This window comes from Pelecanus crispus, chromosome 14, assembly GCF_030463565.1.
Source record: "Pelecanus crispus isolate bPelCri1 chromosome 14, bPelCri1.pri, whole genome shotgun sequence".
Taxonomy (NCBI): domain Eukaryota; kingdom Metazoa; phylum Chordata; class Aves; order Pelecaniformes; family Pelecanidae; genus Pelecanus; species Pelecanus crispus.
In genome coordinates this window covers 6,794,222-6,813,353 of record NC_134656.1, presented here as the reverse complement: position 1 = coordinate 6,813,353, position 19,132 = coordinate 6,794,222, and the positions used below count along the sequence as shown (strand labels likewise).

At 43.8% G+C, this 19,132-nt stretch overlaps 1 protein-coding gene across 1 annotated transcript in view; it reads right to left on the bottom strand.

Annotated features, from left to right (window-relative positions):
- The window catches only part of BMP7 (bone morphogenetic protein 7), a 45,232-nt gene extending 30,510 nt beyond the window's left edge, over positions 1-14,722 (bottom strand). Inside the window, exon 1 of the mRNA XM_075721151.1 lies at positions 14,206-14,722. Coding sequence (XP_075577266.1) covers positions 14,206-14,722 — 517 coding nt within the window. The remainder of the gene's footprint in view (positions 1-14,205) is intronic.
- Between the last annotated feature and the right edge of the window lie 4,410 nt (positions 14,723-19,132).

Below are 19,132 nucleotides of genomic sequence, written 5' to 3'. Positions count from 1 at the left end.
ACCTGCTCTGAGGCTGGAGGCCTCTCAAAAAATCACTAATGCGAAAACCAGCAGTCTGCCCTGTCTGCTTGTACACACAGCGTTGAGCCAATGGAAACAAATCCCCAGGCCCAAGGAAGGAGAGACAAGTGGCTGAACAGATCTGGTCAGAAATAATGTGCATTCAGCCAGGGAAGATAAGAGGCGGCATGAGAGACTACTAGAGGGAAACCTAAAATGGGCTATTTGGGATGAAATGCAAATTTTAGAATAAAAAGATCCAGGTCATTCTTGAAAGATCCCAAGTGTGAAACGGTTCTTCAGCTTGGACCAAATTTCAGATCAGGGGGAAGGCAAGAAAGTTTCCCTGAAATGTTTTTAGCCAGCTCTAACCTAATCTCAGGTAAAGGAAGGGCAGCCCGCTAATGACTGGTAGTCTGGAAGGGTGCTCATCCCCGGAGGGTGAGGGCAGCAGCACTGCAAGCTTCCCCGCTCCTCTGAGGGTGTCTGCTCAAACTCCAATGTCTGTACAAGGGAAGGAAGCTGGGAGCCTGCAGCACAGGCACCTTGATCTGCAAGAAGGTATGTGCAGAGGACATGCAAAGAAAAAAACAAATTGTGATACAGTAACCTTTTAATGCAATGATTTGATCATGCAGAGATGTGACAGCATCGAATTATGTTCTTGTGTTCCAGTAACTACACTGGGGCAAACTAAGGCGGCTTCAAATGTATTTGATAAATTAGATACTGTTCATAATAAACAGCCTGAGTCAGTAATCTTGGGAAGGTCACTGCCCAAGTGTCTCTGACGTGTTTATACAAAACAGACCGAAATGGCTAAACGTACCACTAATGCCCTGGAGAGCGTGTTCATCCGCGTTCGCAAGGCTGGATTCCTCTGACTTACACGGGGCCAGTGAGAGAGGATATTGCCTACTAACTTAAGTTTCAATTTTTTCCAAATCTTGCTTCCAGAGCATGAAGAACTTTATAAAAGTTGTGCTCGTAAACCGATGCTTTTCAAGCTTATATGCTGCTAATTATCTTCCACTACATGATTTTTTTTTTTTCAAGTTGCCTTCTGTTCCTTATTACTATCGGTGTATTATTGTATAGCATAAAGTCACTTAGTACAGCAAAAGATTCAACATTTGTAAAACTGATATAGAAAGAAGGACTGGATTCTGGACTGGTACAGCTGGTTTAAGGTATTTTAGAAGTAAATGAAATCAAATGAGAATTTATAATCCTTCCTGAGGTCTGGATTCCATCAGACTAAACTCATTAGGCATTAAGGTGCAGGTGCAGCTAAATAAAGGATTGTTCTGCTTTCCTTAATACCATAGATTCACATCTTGAGTTCAAAATAAAAGTCTTTTAAAAGCACATGTATATATTGTGCATCTACTGGCAACACTTGAAAGAGAAAGTTCAGCTGATGGAATCTTCAAATGCCTCATTTTTGTCAAAGGAATGTGCCCATTTCTGCACCGGCCGTGCTAAGGGACACGAGTGGAGAAGTGACTGCACATTGGCCTCTTAAGGCTTATTCATTTCATTTGCATTAGACTTCCTTTCATCTAGTGAACAGCTGCCCAAATAAATAACATAAATCTAGTTAAGCCTTCTTTAATATTGTATTGCCACAACAATACCAGCATCCCCCCAAATATTCCGGAGTGTGGGTCTACACCTGCACAGGCTCTCTGGGAGGAACACGGCGCGAGTCGCAGGCATGGAGAATCGAGTCTTTTTTGTGGTTTACTGTGATAAAAGGAAATAATTCAAGAACCAGTTTTCCAGGTTTGAAACCATATGACTTGCTGTATTTCTTAGCTGAAGTCCCAGATTCTGGTTTTGTTGAGAAAGTAGTTTGTGGGGTATTACAAAATAAGCAGTCGATATCAGACATGCGACCATCAGATAAGAATCTCAGCCTTTGATTCTAATCAGCAAAATTTCAACTTGGAATGTATACACTCCGAGCTGTGCCATAAGACTGCAATTGGCTGGATCTTTTGAGCTTGTCTGTGCAATAACAAACATCTGCGCCTTTCTTGGTCAGACAAGCGCTGGGAGATTAAGGGGCAACAAACTATTCAGGGGAAAGGTCCATGTGCCCTGGAGGGGAAAGCCCTGCAAGAGCAGAGCCCTTGGCTTGCATCCATACTCTTACATCTTTTGCGTGTTTTTCAGGTGTCCTGTGCGCGGGAGGTCCAGTGATATTAACGCAGTTTGTAAGCCAGGATTATTAGATAGAAATAAGGTGTTTGGAGGGATGGGAGGAAAGATTTTGGAAACTAATGATGAGAGACCTCAGTTACTGCTTAAAAAGATACTCCAGAGGGCCCTTCCTCGTTGAAGTGGGACTTTGTGACCTATTTCACATTTTTCTTTGGGATCATCCTGTGTCTTCTGTGCTGCCACGATAGCTGAGATCAGGTGGGGCACAGAGCGCGGCCTCCTGGGTTTGAGGCACGGCAACTGGAGAGGAGGTCATTGCCCAGCAGCCATCCTCGCTGCCCACTGCCACATCCGCTCGCTGTCTTTTTGCCTCGTAGCTTATGCATACCATCCTTTTGCTTTCTAGGAATGTTTGCTGTACAGCACATTTATTTTTTAGGAGAAACAGGCAGAGGACTGTTTATTCTTTTAGTAATTTGGTATATGGGCCTGAGAACTATGAATATTAAAGATCTGTAAACTGATGACATCCACATATATTTCTGTTGGTAGATGTAATTGCTAGTGTCTTAGAGTGACGGCAAGTTCAGGAAGACATACATATATATATATATATGTATGTATGTATCCAGAGTGTGCATGTGTGTGCATGTGTCCCCTTTAGCCTTTAAATGTTGGTGGCCAACGCCCCAGGCATAACAGCATCTGAAGGTTAGGAGAAGATTTATTTTCAGTTTAATTCCCACCCACGATCCCTATTATACAAAAGGAATTTTTTTTTTTGGTACAAGATAAGCCCATCGGTGACATCAGCAGCACCTAGCCCTGCATACCACACCGCGGATCGCAGGGCTGGATTCCTGACACTGAGCCTCTCACTAGGGTTGGGCCATCCAGGCCTCCTGAGTCAGCCCCTAACAACAGCATTTTCTGTTTTGTTTTGGGTTTTTTGTGTCTTCAAACACAATTTTGCAATTGCAGTTCTGGGGTAAAAGATCAGCTGTTGTAATACACCCCCGTGTCCTCACATCGGTTTGGTATGAATGAAGGGAACACAGTTCACGTCCTGTTGCGTGCAACTATTAAAAATAGCACAGAAATGAGAGTATGGCATTTACGAAAGCGTCCCTCAAGGAGCAGGAACACAGATCATTCTTCTCCAGCTCGGTCACTTACCTACCAGTCACTACTCTCAGCTGCTGGACTACAACTGCCAATATGGGGAAGAAAGACTTTCAGCGTATTAGACACACTGACTTAGGTTTTTCCCCTACTCTGTAATATTTTTGGTGAAACAGCTCTCACAGTTGTGGACTAATGAGCAAAATGACAGTTACTGTTTTCTAAAAAAATATTTGGGGTTTGCTTGAACGCATTTCTGCATCATTCTGGCTTCTTTCATGTATTTCTGTATTCCCCGTGTCAGGTTTTAATGTAGCGTAACGGTCAGAGATTTCTGTGGATATGGAGTCTCATATTCTGGTAATTTGATTATAATGCATGCCACTGAGTCGCAGGAACTCTTGTATTCAGAGGTCAAAGTTGTGTTCACACCAATGAAAGAAGTTTTACACCACTTGTCCGATTAGCTGCTCCTTTTCACCTGTCTCAGGAGACAAATGATTCATCACATAGTGCTGAAATATCTTAATCTTCTGATCTGGGCCAAGATTTAAAAGAATGGTTACTGAAAAGCTTCTTTTTGAGTTGAGGAGAAAGATCTGTGCTGAATGATTCTTTTTCAGCTCTTCTGCAGTTTATTACAAGTATATTTGTGTAATTAGGGGGCCCAGTAGTAATGTTGTTAAAATACAAGTGGGCACATTTATTGTTTCCTCCAAAAGGAAACAACCAATCTCCAGCAGTTCTGGTTTTTCCCTGTCTCAACTGACCATTTACTGCTTTATGTAGCTAGCAGATTGTGAAGCTAAAGTTACTTCTTTTTTTTTTTTTCTTTCTATTTCTTTTTCTTAAAAAGAAAAAAAAAAATCCCATACTTTCTCTTAACAAATGCTGGATTTTTTAAGGGTATGGTCAGAAAGGGGAACTTAAACTCAGCATGATGTTTATAGTGCCACACAAGCTTCAGGAAAAGTGATGTGCAGTACTCTTTATTAACATCTAAAAAGTCCCTGTGGGATTATAATTACTGCACAGCAATAAACAAACAGAAGTAGCAAGATTAAAATGCTCAGCATATTTTGAGTGATAGAAGCAGTAAGTTTTAACTGTGAGAACCAGGGGAGGAGCAGCTTGCTAGCATCGAGCACGCAGGTAGAACAGATACGATTAGGAATTGATTCCCGTTGACGGTGAATGATTATCATTCGCGGCATTATAGACACTTGGCTCATGTAAAGAAATTGTTGCTAAAATACTGATACGAAAGTATTTGAACACTACTAAATTGTAAGCACCAGAATTCAGAATTTCATTACAGTAATTTTTAATCTTCCATTTAAAGGGGGGGTTGGGCTCGATGATCTCTCAAGGTCCCTTCCAACCTCAAGCATTCTACGGTTCTATGATTCTAAATGATAAACCTGAACTTGCTTTCCCTCGGGGTGCCAAAGGACTCATTAAAGCCAACGGGCGTCTCAGGTACACAAGCAGCGAAATACTGCCAGCCCTGTTCCCAATCCTTACTCAGTAAGAAACTTGTCTCTCCATCGGAATTATGACTCCCAACTGCTGATGCCGTATTATTTTATGAGCATTTTTTAGTAGTTCTCCCAGGGTTCTTCTGGTCTCTTTTAAAAAGTTTTACTGCCACTGTGCTGTGGGAAGAACAATTGGTAAAATCGGAGGACCGAGGCAGCCCCAGCGGTGCCAACGAAACGAGGTGGCTGCAGGCAGGATGCGGCCCAGCGGCTCAAGCAACAGAGGCAAAGCTCGACTTGATTTACAGCCCCCAAACCCTGGTACAGACGCGGTGCCAGCTCCTCAGATGGTGTCAGTTGCGGTGACTTCACCGCGGGGGTGGCCTCGTGCCAGGCTGCCCCAGCTGAGGATATTGCCCGGTGACATCAGGGGGCTCGCGTGGAGGTGTAATTCCGACCAGCGCCGCGCGCTGGGAGGCTGCAGCCTAATGAGAGGAAACTTTTTGCTCACTTGAAAGGCAGTTGCGCGCAACAGGCAAAACTTCAAAAAATGATGCGCTGCGAGATTATCGGCTGATCAGCGCGACAGTGTCCCCTCCTCGTAAAGAGCCTAAGAAGGCACTTGCTCGTTTTAATTATCATTTAGAGGGAAGCGGTGCCTTCCCTCTCCCCCTTCTTTTTTTTTGAAAGGAAGGTAGCTTTTAAGAGCTTGCCATGAAGATCTAAGTTAAAGGATTTTCTCTACTACAAAGCCTGCATAGTTTCCCAGGCCAGGTGGACCCGATAGCACTGACTGCATGCTGAAAAATCTCATCCCCACCCTTCAGGCACTTTAATTGTAAGCCTTTCCAGATACACTGGATAAACACTGTCAAAATGAACCTGAAAGGGTTGTTGTTGTTGGTTTAGCCCTTAAATAATTATGAGTTTGTCTGTCTAATTACAACATAATCTTGTTTAAACTTGGATGGCTATTTGCAGTATCTTTTAAATGAGGCGGAATCAGAAACAGTGAAAAACTGAAAATTTACAGTTGTTCTACTTTAAGGCAAGGAAAAAAGAATTTTTACTCCTGTAAAATTTAATTCAATCTGACAACAAAAGAGTCTAACTTGGAAGCTACTGCGGTAAGATAAAGATGATGAAGAATAGCGTGGGACCTCCAAGATGCAACAGAAACTTAATACTCTACGGATAAAATTTTTCAAACAGTTTAGAAATAGTTTAAGGTAATTTACGGGAAGACTTGAATGACAAAGCACATTACTTGAAGTGCCTTTCCTTCACTAGGCACTTTCTAAATTCTTTCTCTTTCATTTCTTTACTCTCAGGAGACTTTTAAATCCAGTGAACCAAAACAACACTTTGTTTGTTGGTATAGCGTGGGGCTGGCACAGATGGCAGACATTGCACCTGTTCCAATAAAACGGGAAAATTGAGAGATAAACCATAGCACTCATTAAGATGAATCCACTGAAACATGAACAATTTGTATTTTGAATATCCTCCAGGAATAAAAGGAGAAATACACAAACAGACCTTGTTTTCAACATCATCAGTTTAAAATAAACTTGTTTAAAGGGAATTTCACATTTGTTTCATGTACAAAGACAGTACATACCACTAAAGAAACTATGATTATGCTTGACTTTCTTTAAGAAAGCAAATTATTTTATCTAGCTACTCCTATTCTTTTAAAGAAAAACTATCTGTTGGCAGTTTAATCAAAATCAGTTAACTCCCCTATTCCTTAGTTGTGGCGGCTTTTTTTTACTTTTACATTTTCTTATGCTGAGTAATATCACATTCTTAACAGTCTAGTCCATAATGATCAGAATAACAACATCAACAAAAGTCCTTCTGCTCATCTATTAATAAGTAACTAAAATTATTAGGTGAGGGGAACTGTTTGGATAGTTGCCAACAAAATTCACTGCAAAACAGGTTTTTTTCTAGGCACAGGGGATATGCTGTGTAATATCTGATAGATTATTAAAAAATCTTAAATGAGAAGAAACATTAAGTAACAGCTACTCAAAGGATAAATTTCTTCAAACATCTGCCTTGATCATCAGTGGTCGTGCTGTTCGACATCCCATATCTCTCTCTCTATTTCTCTCACACATACACACACAAGCATTAAATACAAAAGGTCATGAAAATTCCTAAGTATCATTTAATGTTGGCAGCCCTGCACTGTAAAGCCATTTATATAAAACTGTGGTTGGCAGCTCTCACTCTTCCATGGGAACAAATTAACATTGGCATTCCAAACACAGGAAAGTAAGGAAATTAGAAACACAGTTTATATTTGGCCAGTGCTTTGAAATACTGTACCATGCTACTGATGTCAATTAATGAAAAGCAGAATTTTGCGGAGAGGGTCTGGTTTTGAAACACATTAACACACGTTAAACATGTTTGCACAGGAACTGGATTGTAAGCATCTTGGTTCCAAAACAATAAAGCAATTACGCTAAAACTTGTAGTCTCAAAGTTGCCATTAATTCAATCCACTCAATCTGGATCACTAAAGGATTTTCACCGACTTCAAGATGTAGACGACACAAATGTTTAAAAGAACGTGCAAGGCACGGTACTGTGGGGCTTGCACACATGAGCTCGCACCCGAGATGGCTCTTATGTTAACAGCTGTAAATCAGGTAAATCTATGTATAAATAATGGAATCGTAGAACGTATACCCCAATAAATGGGTCTCGGCAAACTTGGTAGTTTTCATCAACAAAATAAGGATTTCTGAAAGAGACATTTGAATTAGAATCGGCTCAAACTTTGCTACCTGCAACCTTTTTCGTAGCAAAGGTGTTTACCGACAAAATCTTAAACACTTCTGGTGTTCACATGTACACCAAAAAAATCTAGATGGCAGTTTATCTCCTGGCACAACTCCACTGACTTCAGTGGAATTACTCCAGCACGGAATTTGGCCCTGCAGTCTTTACAACACACTGTTTATTTGTACTGTGATTCAGATATTTTGATACCAGGAATCTTTCATCACTGAAGTTTCTCCATATGAAATATGTCTTGTATTAAGAAATATCAGTTTCACATTTTTGTCAAACATTATTTGTTAAATTCTGTTTGTTGCAAAGATGGGAATTCAGCTGTAGCTCAACAACACGGATTGCGCTAATAATGACAAGCAGTGACTAATAGGAGCTAGTTCATGTTTTGATTATTTGCAGCAAAGGAAGCCTCCCTCAAAAACAATTTCAAGATTAGGAGAGAAAACTGTTTGAAGCTCTAGCAGAAATTACTGCATGCTCATTATTTCAACACAGGGGCATTTCTTTGGCCCGATTCTGTTCTCAGTTGTGCTAGTGTAAATCAAGAGGGAGTTTATGGGAATTACTTTGGACGTACAGTTGTATAAATGAGACCACAGGGCCAGCTTCAGTAGAAATTTGACAATTTACACCAATGAAGACCTAGCCAAGAATTTTCTCTTGGGTTTCCATTTTCCAAACATATGCGTGTGCAGAACTTTATCCATGTGATTTGTCCTCGCGAGCAGTCCCATTTACTTCAAACAGTTGTAGAATGAAAATCTTCATCCTGAAACTAATTTAAACAGCTCACTCATTTCTTTATAAGTTCCTTCCCTCTAGATTAGAAATATATACATATAATAGCGTATTATAATTTTTTTTATATATATATATATATAAAAAAATAGAGTTAATTCACATGAGTATTTTGATGCAGGCCCCAGAGAGGAGGACTGTACCACTGGAAAGGGCTTAAAATATCGTGGTCTCTTAATGCTGTCTATCAACAGGTAGTCTCTTTATCTAGCATACTATCAAAATTTGCTTACTTGTGTTCTTGCTCAGATGACTTCATCCATCATTGCAACTTCTCACTGGTATTTATCCAGTTAGAACAATTTAGAGGCATAAAACTCAATGTGTTATCATTTTAACCGCAAATTAACAGTTTCCATATAAATATTAGCATTTCCTCACTTGGTTCAAGGATAGAAGCCATAATGGCACTAACAGTATATTTGATTTAAACTAATTAAAAACAGAGGCTCTTGCAATTTAATATATTGATTTTACCAGTGGGACTTAAATCTTTTATAATAAGTGTACACAGCTGCACCACTCACCCACCGCCACTTTTAAACCTAATCCCTGCATTCCTCCTGACAATAACATGACAGGATCCACACATCCCAGTATTAGCCTTAACCCCGGTGACACTGCCAGAATGTATTAAACTAAAACATCGCAGTGTCCTATTTAAAAGGAGCCTGTCAACAGCTCTGACTAGGCTTTAATAGTTATAATCTTTTTTTTAATTAATGCTTCCAACCACTTGTGTAACCTTCTCTCACACATCCCTCCCCCCTACCCAAAAACGTGTTTCAAGCTTATTTACAGATGAAAACGTAACGCCTGGTTTCGTGCTGCCTGCCCAGAGGCCATTAAACCTCCTTTGCAGACGGAGCGACGGGGGATGCACGCACACGCACACAAGCAAAACCGACGGCAAGCAGAGCTCGGGTGGCAGCAGGTCCTGCACGCTTCACTTGTGCCCAACTCCTGTTACAAGCATCACAAGATCTGGCCATCAAGGCTGGTCTCCTTCAAAGCACTTTACAAGCTGTTGTGTTTTGGCTTTTAAACTCCAGTTCCCGGAGGGGGCTTCACCTCCCCAGGACAGCCTGTGTGGGAATGGAGGAAAGACCCTGCTTCTGGGATAAATGCGCCGCAGAAGCGTGCGAGCGGGTGGGGACAATTTCCAGGTCCTTTTTCCTCACGCGAGGACCTCTGTCCTCAGCTGCTCCATTCTCTGCTACCACCGCACCCATATGGCAGAGGTAAATAGTTCCTGTTCTGTGATTTTGCACCTGCAAATTAGAAAATGAATTAATTTCTCTCTAGAATAGGTCTGTACATTGGAAGAATAGCTGCGGGTTGCTTGCCGCCTGGTCGGCGTACTTCACACCTTTAGTTTGCTGCAAGCTTTCTACCTTAGCTAATCTTACACCACCAAGTGTTGTGTATATCCATACCATCCGAAACACTTATAGGATGTACCTGTTCAAGCTTGAGAGCTTATAACAGCGCTAGGTGGAGGAGAAGGAAAAAAAAAAAAAGTCGAGGGCTTGGCCTAATGTATGGACAAAGCATGTGATCATGCCCAGGCATCCAGGGCTAACATTTAATCTGCTTTGTTTCAAGTGGGAAATATGTGAAGATCAAATAAGTTCAAATCCAGGTCAAATATCCTTGAAAATCTTTGATTTATATAAGCAGGAAAATGAGGTTTAAAAGAAGTGATTATGAAAGGGTTACTAAAAACACAGCTGTACGCGTACTCTTATATCTGAGGCTCTCCAAAGAAAAACTGTGTGACATCTATATTAACCTTTGGCTGTACACCAATGAAGGCCTGTAGTGAGCTGGAATGCAAGGCAGCCCCTTCCAAATTTTAACACAAGCCAGGTTACAGCTGCAAATGCCTGCAGCCCGTGCTCACTTTATAAAGTATTCCCCGAAGGAAATTTTTTAACTGTTATAGAATCTTTTTCTAATACCCTACAGTGTTAAAGCCTGTTATTAAAGGGCAAAGAGATGGTTCTCTATGCCAAACACTTGTCAACAAAAAGGATAGCCAGATGGTATGAAATAAAAGGAAACTTGGGGGCTCTTCAGCTTCTTGATTTACATTAACAAAAGCCACTTTCATGTGCTCCTTCCAAGAATGACTAATTCCCCCCCCCTTATTTTTTGCCAGGATTAAACAATGTTGTTCATTTTATAATCAACCACGAGACAAATTAGCAAATTGCATATCACTTGTGCCGACTCTTTCAAAAAAATATTCTAAGCAAGTCTGTTTACCAAGGCAGGATTACCCACATAAGAACAACTCACTTATTTTTAGAAGAGAGGGTCTCAGTAATCTAGAGGATGTTTACTCTTTAGTTGCTGTTTATAAACTTGAAATTAAACTTGTGCAAAAAATGCCTTGCGTTTTTTCAGTTCCTAAAATGGACCAGTTTGTAAACTGTACTTGGACAGGATCTGAAACGAAATTCCAAATACTGAAATTATAGTAATAAATTTTATAAAATTAGCCAGTAATTAACTGGCTAACTTAGACCACTGTGGCTCAGTTCTCTTTTAGTCTACATGTAACTTCATTCTTGACACAAATCCATTCCCCATCCATCTTAGCACAGGTGTAAGCTAAGACAAAATGTAGCCTGTGAATTAACTGGTTATAAATCTACATCTAATTAATTGTCAAGATTTTACAGAAACATTACATGCTTAGTACAAAGCTCCCTGCAACATAACCCTGAAATGGAGCACCTGTATTCTGGTTCCTCCCTACCAATACCCAGTATAAATTCTCTGGAACAAATATATGCAGTATCTCCATAGAAATCAATGTGTGGGGGTTTTGTGGTGGGTTTTTTTTACTATGTAGCCCAGTAATTCTTGCAATGTAAATCTTTTTTTTTTATATTTTTTTTTTTTCCCTCTAAAGTTGTACAACTAGATAGATGAAGAATAAGAATACAGCAAAAAAGTGTGTTTGTAGATTAGCATTTGGAAGCCTGGAATAGCATGTTTTCTTTATTGAAATTCAAAAGTATTATTTCTTTACTCACTTTTACTTCCTCTATTCTAAGATGAGACTTTCTTATATGCTGTGACACTTCCTCATTGTCATGGCTCTAGTATAGTAATAAAAGCCTACCTGTGAAATGCAATGCTCGCAGAGTATCTCTTACAAAACTAGGACACAGTTTACTACAGTCTGCATTTAGCAATTCAGCTCTGCTTTAAAAGGGATCATTGTCGAAAAGTCACCAAAAAAAATATCAGTTCTACAACAGATCTTCTAATTTTCCTTGAATGTCATAGAAAACTGTACATATCAAAGCAGGTGGTGTATTTGACTATATACGGGAGTGAGTGGCTGGTCTAATTCATTAAAACGTCCGTAACAAGCCTGTCTTTGTCCTATAAAGATGAAAGACCAATGACTATAATGGGATGAAAGGTGTGCACACTGATGAAGAAAGCTACTCTAGATCTGTGTCCTTTTTAAACTCGTCCTGGCATGCACTGTTGACAAGGGAACAAAACAGTACAGATAAACCTCCGAAATGTGTCTTGCTGGTAATAATTCCACCTGTCCTTCTTAAAACTATTGGATTTTGCCTGCGCTCTTACTACTCACTGACCATGCTGACAGCAATTAAATAAATTAGTGATAATTAAGTATTTTGCATAAAGAACACTTGGATTTCTAAGCAGACTACAAAACCCAGCAGGTTGAAATGAATCAATACATCCACTGTCATCATCGCATCGCATCGGGATGTCCATTATCGATTATGTACAGTTTATACAGGTAAAACCTACTCTATACAAAGCGCTCACGTAGAAAAAGACCGAACCAAAATGTAAGTTTTATTTCACAGTTTATGGATCGATTGCACTCCTTTAAAATAATCGGGGACCCGAACATTAATTCCTTTCATGTAAAACTTCCATAGGCTGCAAAGGTGACTCTTCCTTACATAGGAAGCATAGGACGGCAGCGCTGCAGTTGCGCTGATGAAAGTTATGCAGTAAATATCTACACCCGAGGAGCAGAGCTGCTTCCCCAGGGCTGAACTCCCTTCCATTGGGTACTTACATGTTTCATAAAGTTTCTCTCCTCTCTACCGAAATGGAAACAAAAGTGTGAATTTTGCTAGCATTATTTCAACATCCTTTGTCTTCCGTCCGGGACTTTCCCTGCGATCTGGTTGTACATGGTGTAGGACCCAAGAACCACAGAGAACAATGTCAGCGAGATCGCTCTTATCTCTAAAGTCAAATATTTGACCACCATTGGTACTTTTGGCTGCTCAAATATTTAATTTTAAATGTATCGTTGCTGATCAGCTTAAGTATCTAGCAGCGATTAGACAAACACTGTAATTCCAAATGGAAAGCACCAGCGCTCTCAAAGAGCGCAGCCCCCAGGCTGGATTCAGAGCTTCCCACTGTGAAGCTTATGGTAGTCAATGAGGTGCAGCTCATGCAAACCAGAGATCTCCCACAGCGTCCCGTGTCTCCCTATCGTGCAAGAATTGTGCCGGCACGGCTACCGTGTCTAATAATTATTAACGTGTGTCACAGAGCCTTTACAGCTACTGATCTTTTTCAGTTAGTTCAAGCGCTGGGATTAGAGAGGTGGTGATTTAGGTGGCGATTTAATCTTTGTTGCCTCTGAAGTTCCAGACAGTGGAAGCGTCCAGAACAGTGACATCCATAAAGGTGTTAATGGATTTATTGGTGATGGGGGTGTCTGTAATCCCTAGTGGGTTACGTGCCAGAGGTGGGCTCCTCTCGCTCTTTGCATGTGCCTTCGTTTGGGGCAAAGTTTCAGTTGATCTTGGTTTGGAAATACTATTCAGATTCTGTCTTGAACTTGCAGGCACCCAATCTGTACGCATGGTGGTTTCAGAGCTGCACATGACGAGGTCTAAAAATGGATAGAGCGAACCAGGTCTATAATTATATATTTAAAATAGACTGCTCATCCCAACAATGTTTTACTCAAATCCGGCCAAGTCAGTCCACATGGGTGTGCAATCTACAGCAAGCAAATAGAAATCAGATTGGGCCGCGGCATCCAATTAGAGAGGCCTCGCAAAGCCGCATACAAAGCATGCCAACTTTCGTATCATTTGCATAAACCCATCCACATGTGCTTGTGAAAAGAGGCGAGTTAGCCGCACAAACTGGGGTCAACAGCAAAAGCTGCAGGAGTAAATAAGGATTTACTGTGGAATCCCTCTCAAGCCATTAGGAAAACATGTGCGAGCAGCTCGGCCCCTTCAGCCGAGGGAGCGCGGCGCTGGGATGCCGCAGGGAACTAGCGGCCCCGGTGCCTCTGCATCCCGCACCAGCGCCAAGCCCGGCGCTGGGAGCCGTGCCGGGCCCCGTGGTCCCGCCTGGGTCGCGCGTCTTCCTTGGCGGTGCGGGATGCGGAACGGACCTGCTAATCGTCCCGTTCAACTCCTACCTGCAAGTCCAATTTCTGAGGTGCGGCAAGTAGCTATCACAGGGAGAAGACGACAAAGAACTTAGCGGGTCGGCGTGCGGGGTGGAGCGTGGCGAGAGCTTGCGGCTGTCCAAATGCTGTGATGGAAAGCCAGAGCCCTCTCCGCGTCGCTGCCGCTTCCTCACGCCTCGCGCAGCGGCCGCCTTCCCAAGGGCCGCTACCTGCCCTGCCTCGCCCAAGCGGGCTGCCACCCGCCCGACCCGCCGGGGCCACCTGCGCTACCGGCCCCTGCCCTCCCGGGGCCCGGCTCCAGCTCGCCCCCCCCCCCCGCCCCGGCACGGCCCCCCGCCCCGTCGTCCCGGCCCCGGGGCCTCGCCGAGGGCAGGCACTCACCCAAGTTGACGAAGCTCATGACCATGTCAGCCTCGGTGAGGAAGTTGCTGTCCTGCAGGCTGGCCAGGGGCGGCCCCTGGGTGCTGAAGATGGGCTTGTAGGGGTAGGAGAAGCCCTCGCCCTCCTCGGCGGCGGCCCCCGCCGCCCCCTCCTCCACGGACATGGCATTGTAGAGGTCCAGCATGAACATGGGGGCCGAGTTGTGCTTGCCGTGGAGGTGGGGCCGCGGGCGGTGCGGCAGGCCGAGGATGGAGAGGATCTCCCGCTGCATCTCGCGGCGCTCGGGGCCGCGCAGCCGGCGGTGGATGAAGCTGGAGTGCACCTCGTTGTCCACCGTGAAGTCGGCGAGGACGCAGCGCAGCCAGAGGGCGGGGGCGGCGGCGCCCAGCACCAGGAGCCAGGAGGCGGGCTGCCCGCGCCCCGCCGCCGGCATCGCGGCGCGGCGGCGGCGGCGGCTGCGGAGGGGCGGCGCGGGGGGCGCGGGGCTGCCCCGCCGCGGGACGCGCCCCGCCGGCATGCGCGGCGCGGAGCGGAGCGGCGCGGCGCGGAGCGGAGCGGAGGCACGGCGCGGCCCCGCGCTCACTGCGGCGGCCGGCAGCCCCCGCGGAGGCGCCGCAGCCCGCTCATGGCCCGCCGGCGGCGGCGGGGGCTGCCTAGCGGCCCCGGCCCATGGACGGAGCGGGAGCGGGAGCGGCGGCGGCGGCCCGGGGCGCTTCCCCCGGCGGCGGCGGCGGCGGCGGCGGGAGCGGGAGCGGGAGCGGCGCGCTCTGCCCGCGTCCCGCACGCCGCGCGGAGCCGTGTGTGCAGCGCTGCTCGGCGGAGCGGCAGCGGGAGGTTGTCTCTGGTGGGAGGAGCAGGCTGGAAAACCCAGGCGCTCTCGCTCGCCCGCTCCAAACCGCTTGGGAGAGAAAATCCGTGTAACTGCCTAGAGGAGGAACATCTGATCAGGTTGCTTTTCAGGATGTTTGCGGAGGCTGCTGGCGTGGGGGAGAGGGTGAGCCGGTCCCAAGTGCTTAAATTAGCGTGAACGTAATTACGGAGAAGACACCCCGGGAGGGAGGGTGGTTTATGTGCAGGGAAGGGGCCCAAACTCCCAGAGAGTTTACGGATGCGAGTATATCGGCTGTCTGCACAAACACGCATACACGGGCGTGCTTTTTTCTTTCCTTCCACCCTTTTTTTTAAAAAAGAAGTACAGATGGGGAGAGACTGTCCAGGACAAAACCAACAGCACCACGGTATTTAAAATGTGATGATGATACAGTCACGCACGTAGGCACGTATGTCTGGGTGCACGGAGCCCCAGGTCACCTTTTCCAGCTGGCAGCGGGGGGAGTTAATGGAGAAGCATTAGAAATCCAAGGGGGGGGGAGGGTATCATGTAAGAGTCATAAAACCAGCAATGTTACTGGGATTGGAACCATCAACCTGTGCACACTCACAGTTTATGCCATGACATTAGCCTGCTCTCTCGCCTTCCCCTTTCCTTCCCCTCTCTGGTACACACCTTTGTGCAATACCGTCTTGAGACAGATTCTCAACTTTTTAAAGCAGTGACTTTTTTTTTTTTTTTTTTTTGTATCTCAGTGGGTGTAACATCTACAGTAATGGAGCCCCAGTCCTGATTAGTCCAGGTAGATGTCTACTGCAACAGTAAATAATAATAACAATACTACTACTAATAGTAATAATCTCAGATAACAAATGTAGACTACTGCTTCCCAAATCTTACTTGGAAAGCAAGGGGAAGGCAGGATGGAAGGGTTTATCTGGGTCACTGAATCCAGCCCGAGGTAATTTCAGGAACCCATATACATATACACACTAAGTTTATGCTGACATTAAGATTCATTCCTTAGGCAAAGGAGGGGGAAGAGGGGCAGCGGATAAAGGAGGTCAGCGTTGTTTTTTTAATAGATTGTTCATCTGATGTTTTCAGATGAGCAATATGCAGCAGTATCCAGCACCAGATCCTGCATCTGTTCTGGAAACTAATGTTCAGCACTTCTCTTAGCTCTTTATGTTTAAAATCCTTGTGTGAACAGCAGGTAACTAGTCAAAAAAAGCTGCATGGGAAGTATGTCGAGTGATTTAGTGTGTTTGTATGCATGCATGTGCACCTCTTAATAACAGGGAAACTGAGGCATGACATGGAAATGACTCACGGAGCTATTGAAATAGTGGTGGAACCAGCATTAAACTCCTAGCTTAGTCCTAACTCATGTTTAGGAATAGCTCAAGCTCTGGGAGGATGGTGGGGGGAGAGAGGTTGTGAAGCCACATCCACCTTAGGTGACATGAGAGCGCTTGCTAAACTCCCTGGTGCTAACACGGGTGCTCCAGCAGCACCCCTGCAGCTGCCTTCCCATTGCTCTCCACTAATGAAAGCACCAATACCTAAGCAGTTGTTGCATTTTGGATGCCCAGTTAAGATCAAACTCTGTAGCATCTTTTGTACTTCCTGAGGAGCAGTACTAACCTGCTCCTAGCCAGGCAGATATTTGCCTAAATTTCTCTCTTGCCGAGGGTGTGGTTTCTAGACCAATTTAAGCTGATCTAAAGCCAGGCTCCTCCTGAGAAAGTTTTGGTTTTTTTTCTTTTTTTCTCATCCCACCTAGGCCTGGACCTTCAGCTGTGCAACCCCACCCCTCTCCAAGGCTGGTACTAACACATTCACACACAGGTCAGGAAGTTCGTTCTGGTTTTAAAAGTAATCTTTTTTTAACCATTTATATATTTATTTTTGATGAATTAATTTTCTGCTGGATCAGCTCCTTGTTCTGACTGACTACATATTGTGCTGGGACTAGGGAGGCCACAGGAATGCACAGCTGGAGGCAAGGAGAGGGTGTCTGGGCTGGGCTGCCTTAGGTTGGCTTAAACTGGTGGTGGAAGGACAGACAGATGATTCAATATCCCTCCACTCCCCCTTCAGTTGCAGATAACTTGATTTCACTTTCTTTATTGTTCCTTGTAGGCAGTTTGTTTTTCCTGGGTTTTGAGCGTTGGCCTTTCATCAAGCAGCAGCAGGGCAAGGAGACTTGCCTTTGTGACGGACAATGGGATTAAAAAGTCTGTAAGGATGGAACAGTGGACCGGAGAGCAGGTGCCTCTGCTGCCTGAATTACTTACACCTGAAATGCTTGTAGCTCACATTTAAAAACTGACTGAATTTTAGGACAGTGTCGTGCTTTGGCATGACATTGCTCTGAGAGAAGGAAAAGAAAGTTTGGGAAGTTTGGATCCTGACTCATTAACACCTTAGGTAACTACTGTTGAAGCTGTATGTGTCATTGAAGAAACATCAGAGGAAGAAAAGTAAACCTTGAAACCTCTTGATCTGACAAATTTCTTGAAAAAGTGATGTTTGAATCTGCTTCCTTCTTGCTTTGCCTGTTTACGTGGTCTGGGTTTGTCCAAGTTTAGGTATATCCTGATTCAATGCAGGGTAAGTTCTTTAAAGAGGGGGCAATGCTGCAACCGTACCCTGTGCTTTCATAGGAACAGTTGTGAGAGTTTAATCTTTTATAGCAGTATGATCCTAGTATGATTCCTATGATCCTATTGCACCAGGTACAGCATTAAATAAACGTGTGATAGTTTGCGATGGGGGTACTGCTTGCATGTATTCTTAAAACAGCGTAACAAAACCACTCTAGGACTGTGTGATGAAAAAGGGAAGCCGTTAAAGAATAATTTTTTTGAATGTGAGGTCCTCGGCTCTTGACATCAGCTTGCTTTGGGACACAACAAAGAGCAGCATTTATTCTGCTGCATACAATAAAGGATGATGCAGCTCAAACTGCAATGGTTCGGTCCTCAGATCTGAGCTTGAATTTCAAATACCTTTCAAACAGAAAAGGTACAAACTGGATTGCCTTTCTCATGGATGGCATCTTTCTCTTTCCTCCTTTCCTGCCTGCTGCGTAAACCCTATCCTGCTTTCTGTAGGATCAGTTCCATGCAGGTTGCTGAAATATTGGCACCCTCATGTCATTGTCTTTTTCCTCCTCCTTCCCGGATCAATTAAGAAACCAGTTTTTCCTCTTACTCTTCTCGGCTTCTCTTGCCTGTCCTCTTCTTGAGAAGGAAAACTAAATGCTTATGATGAAGTAATCCCTGTTTGTTGGCACTCGCTGCTTCAGATAATTTCTATAAAAACAAACTCCCAATGTTTCTGAGGTTCTGCGCAATTGAGTAACTTTTTGATCTCTTTGAGCTTTGTGTGTACGGTCTTATCTGATTTTTGTACCAACTACTGCCATTGGTTTTGTTTGTGTGGAAGTCAGCATAGTTGAAAGCATGTATTTAGGAGATAAAGGGTCTGATTTTAAAACGTGAAATGGACAAAAATGTGCAGGTTTGTGCTTGATGAATTTGTACGTGCTGCTGTCGTCATTGTGTGCCCGTATTAGGCATATGCCAGTGGCAGAATTTGGCCATTTGCATTCAGTTTTACCAAATGGGCAGTAAAAAGTCTGGGTTCTGCTCACAAACTTATTTCATGGCTTTTTAAAAATCAGACACAAAGCATTTATTCCTCTTTTCTGCTGAATCAGTTTCAAGCTCCTTGCCTTCCTACTTTGATGTCCTCTTTTTAACTTTAACCATGTTTCTTTTCCATTCTGTTTTGCATCTTCTCTCATTTGTCTTGAACAAAGTACAAGTCCTAAATTATAGCAAACTCTTTTCTTCTTCCAAATATTCCCACTAAAATAGCATGTGTTTGGGGAATTTTGAACTGTTCCTCTGGGCCCTGTGCATGCAAACCGCTTACATAACAAAAATAATAGCATTATTATTTGTATAAGAATACATCATTAGCTTGCGTATTTAATTGCGCTATATTGGATCATTCTTATCAAAAGTTTCTATTCATATCTTCAGCATTATTACTGAGAACATATTCACCAACATGAAAGTAATC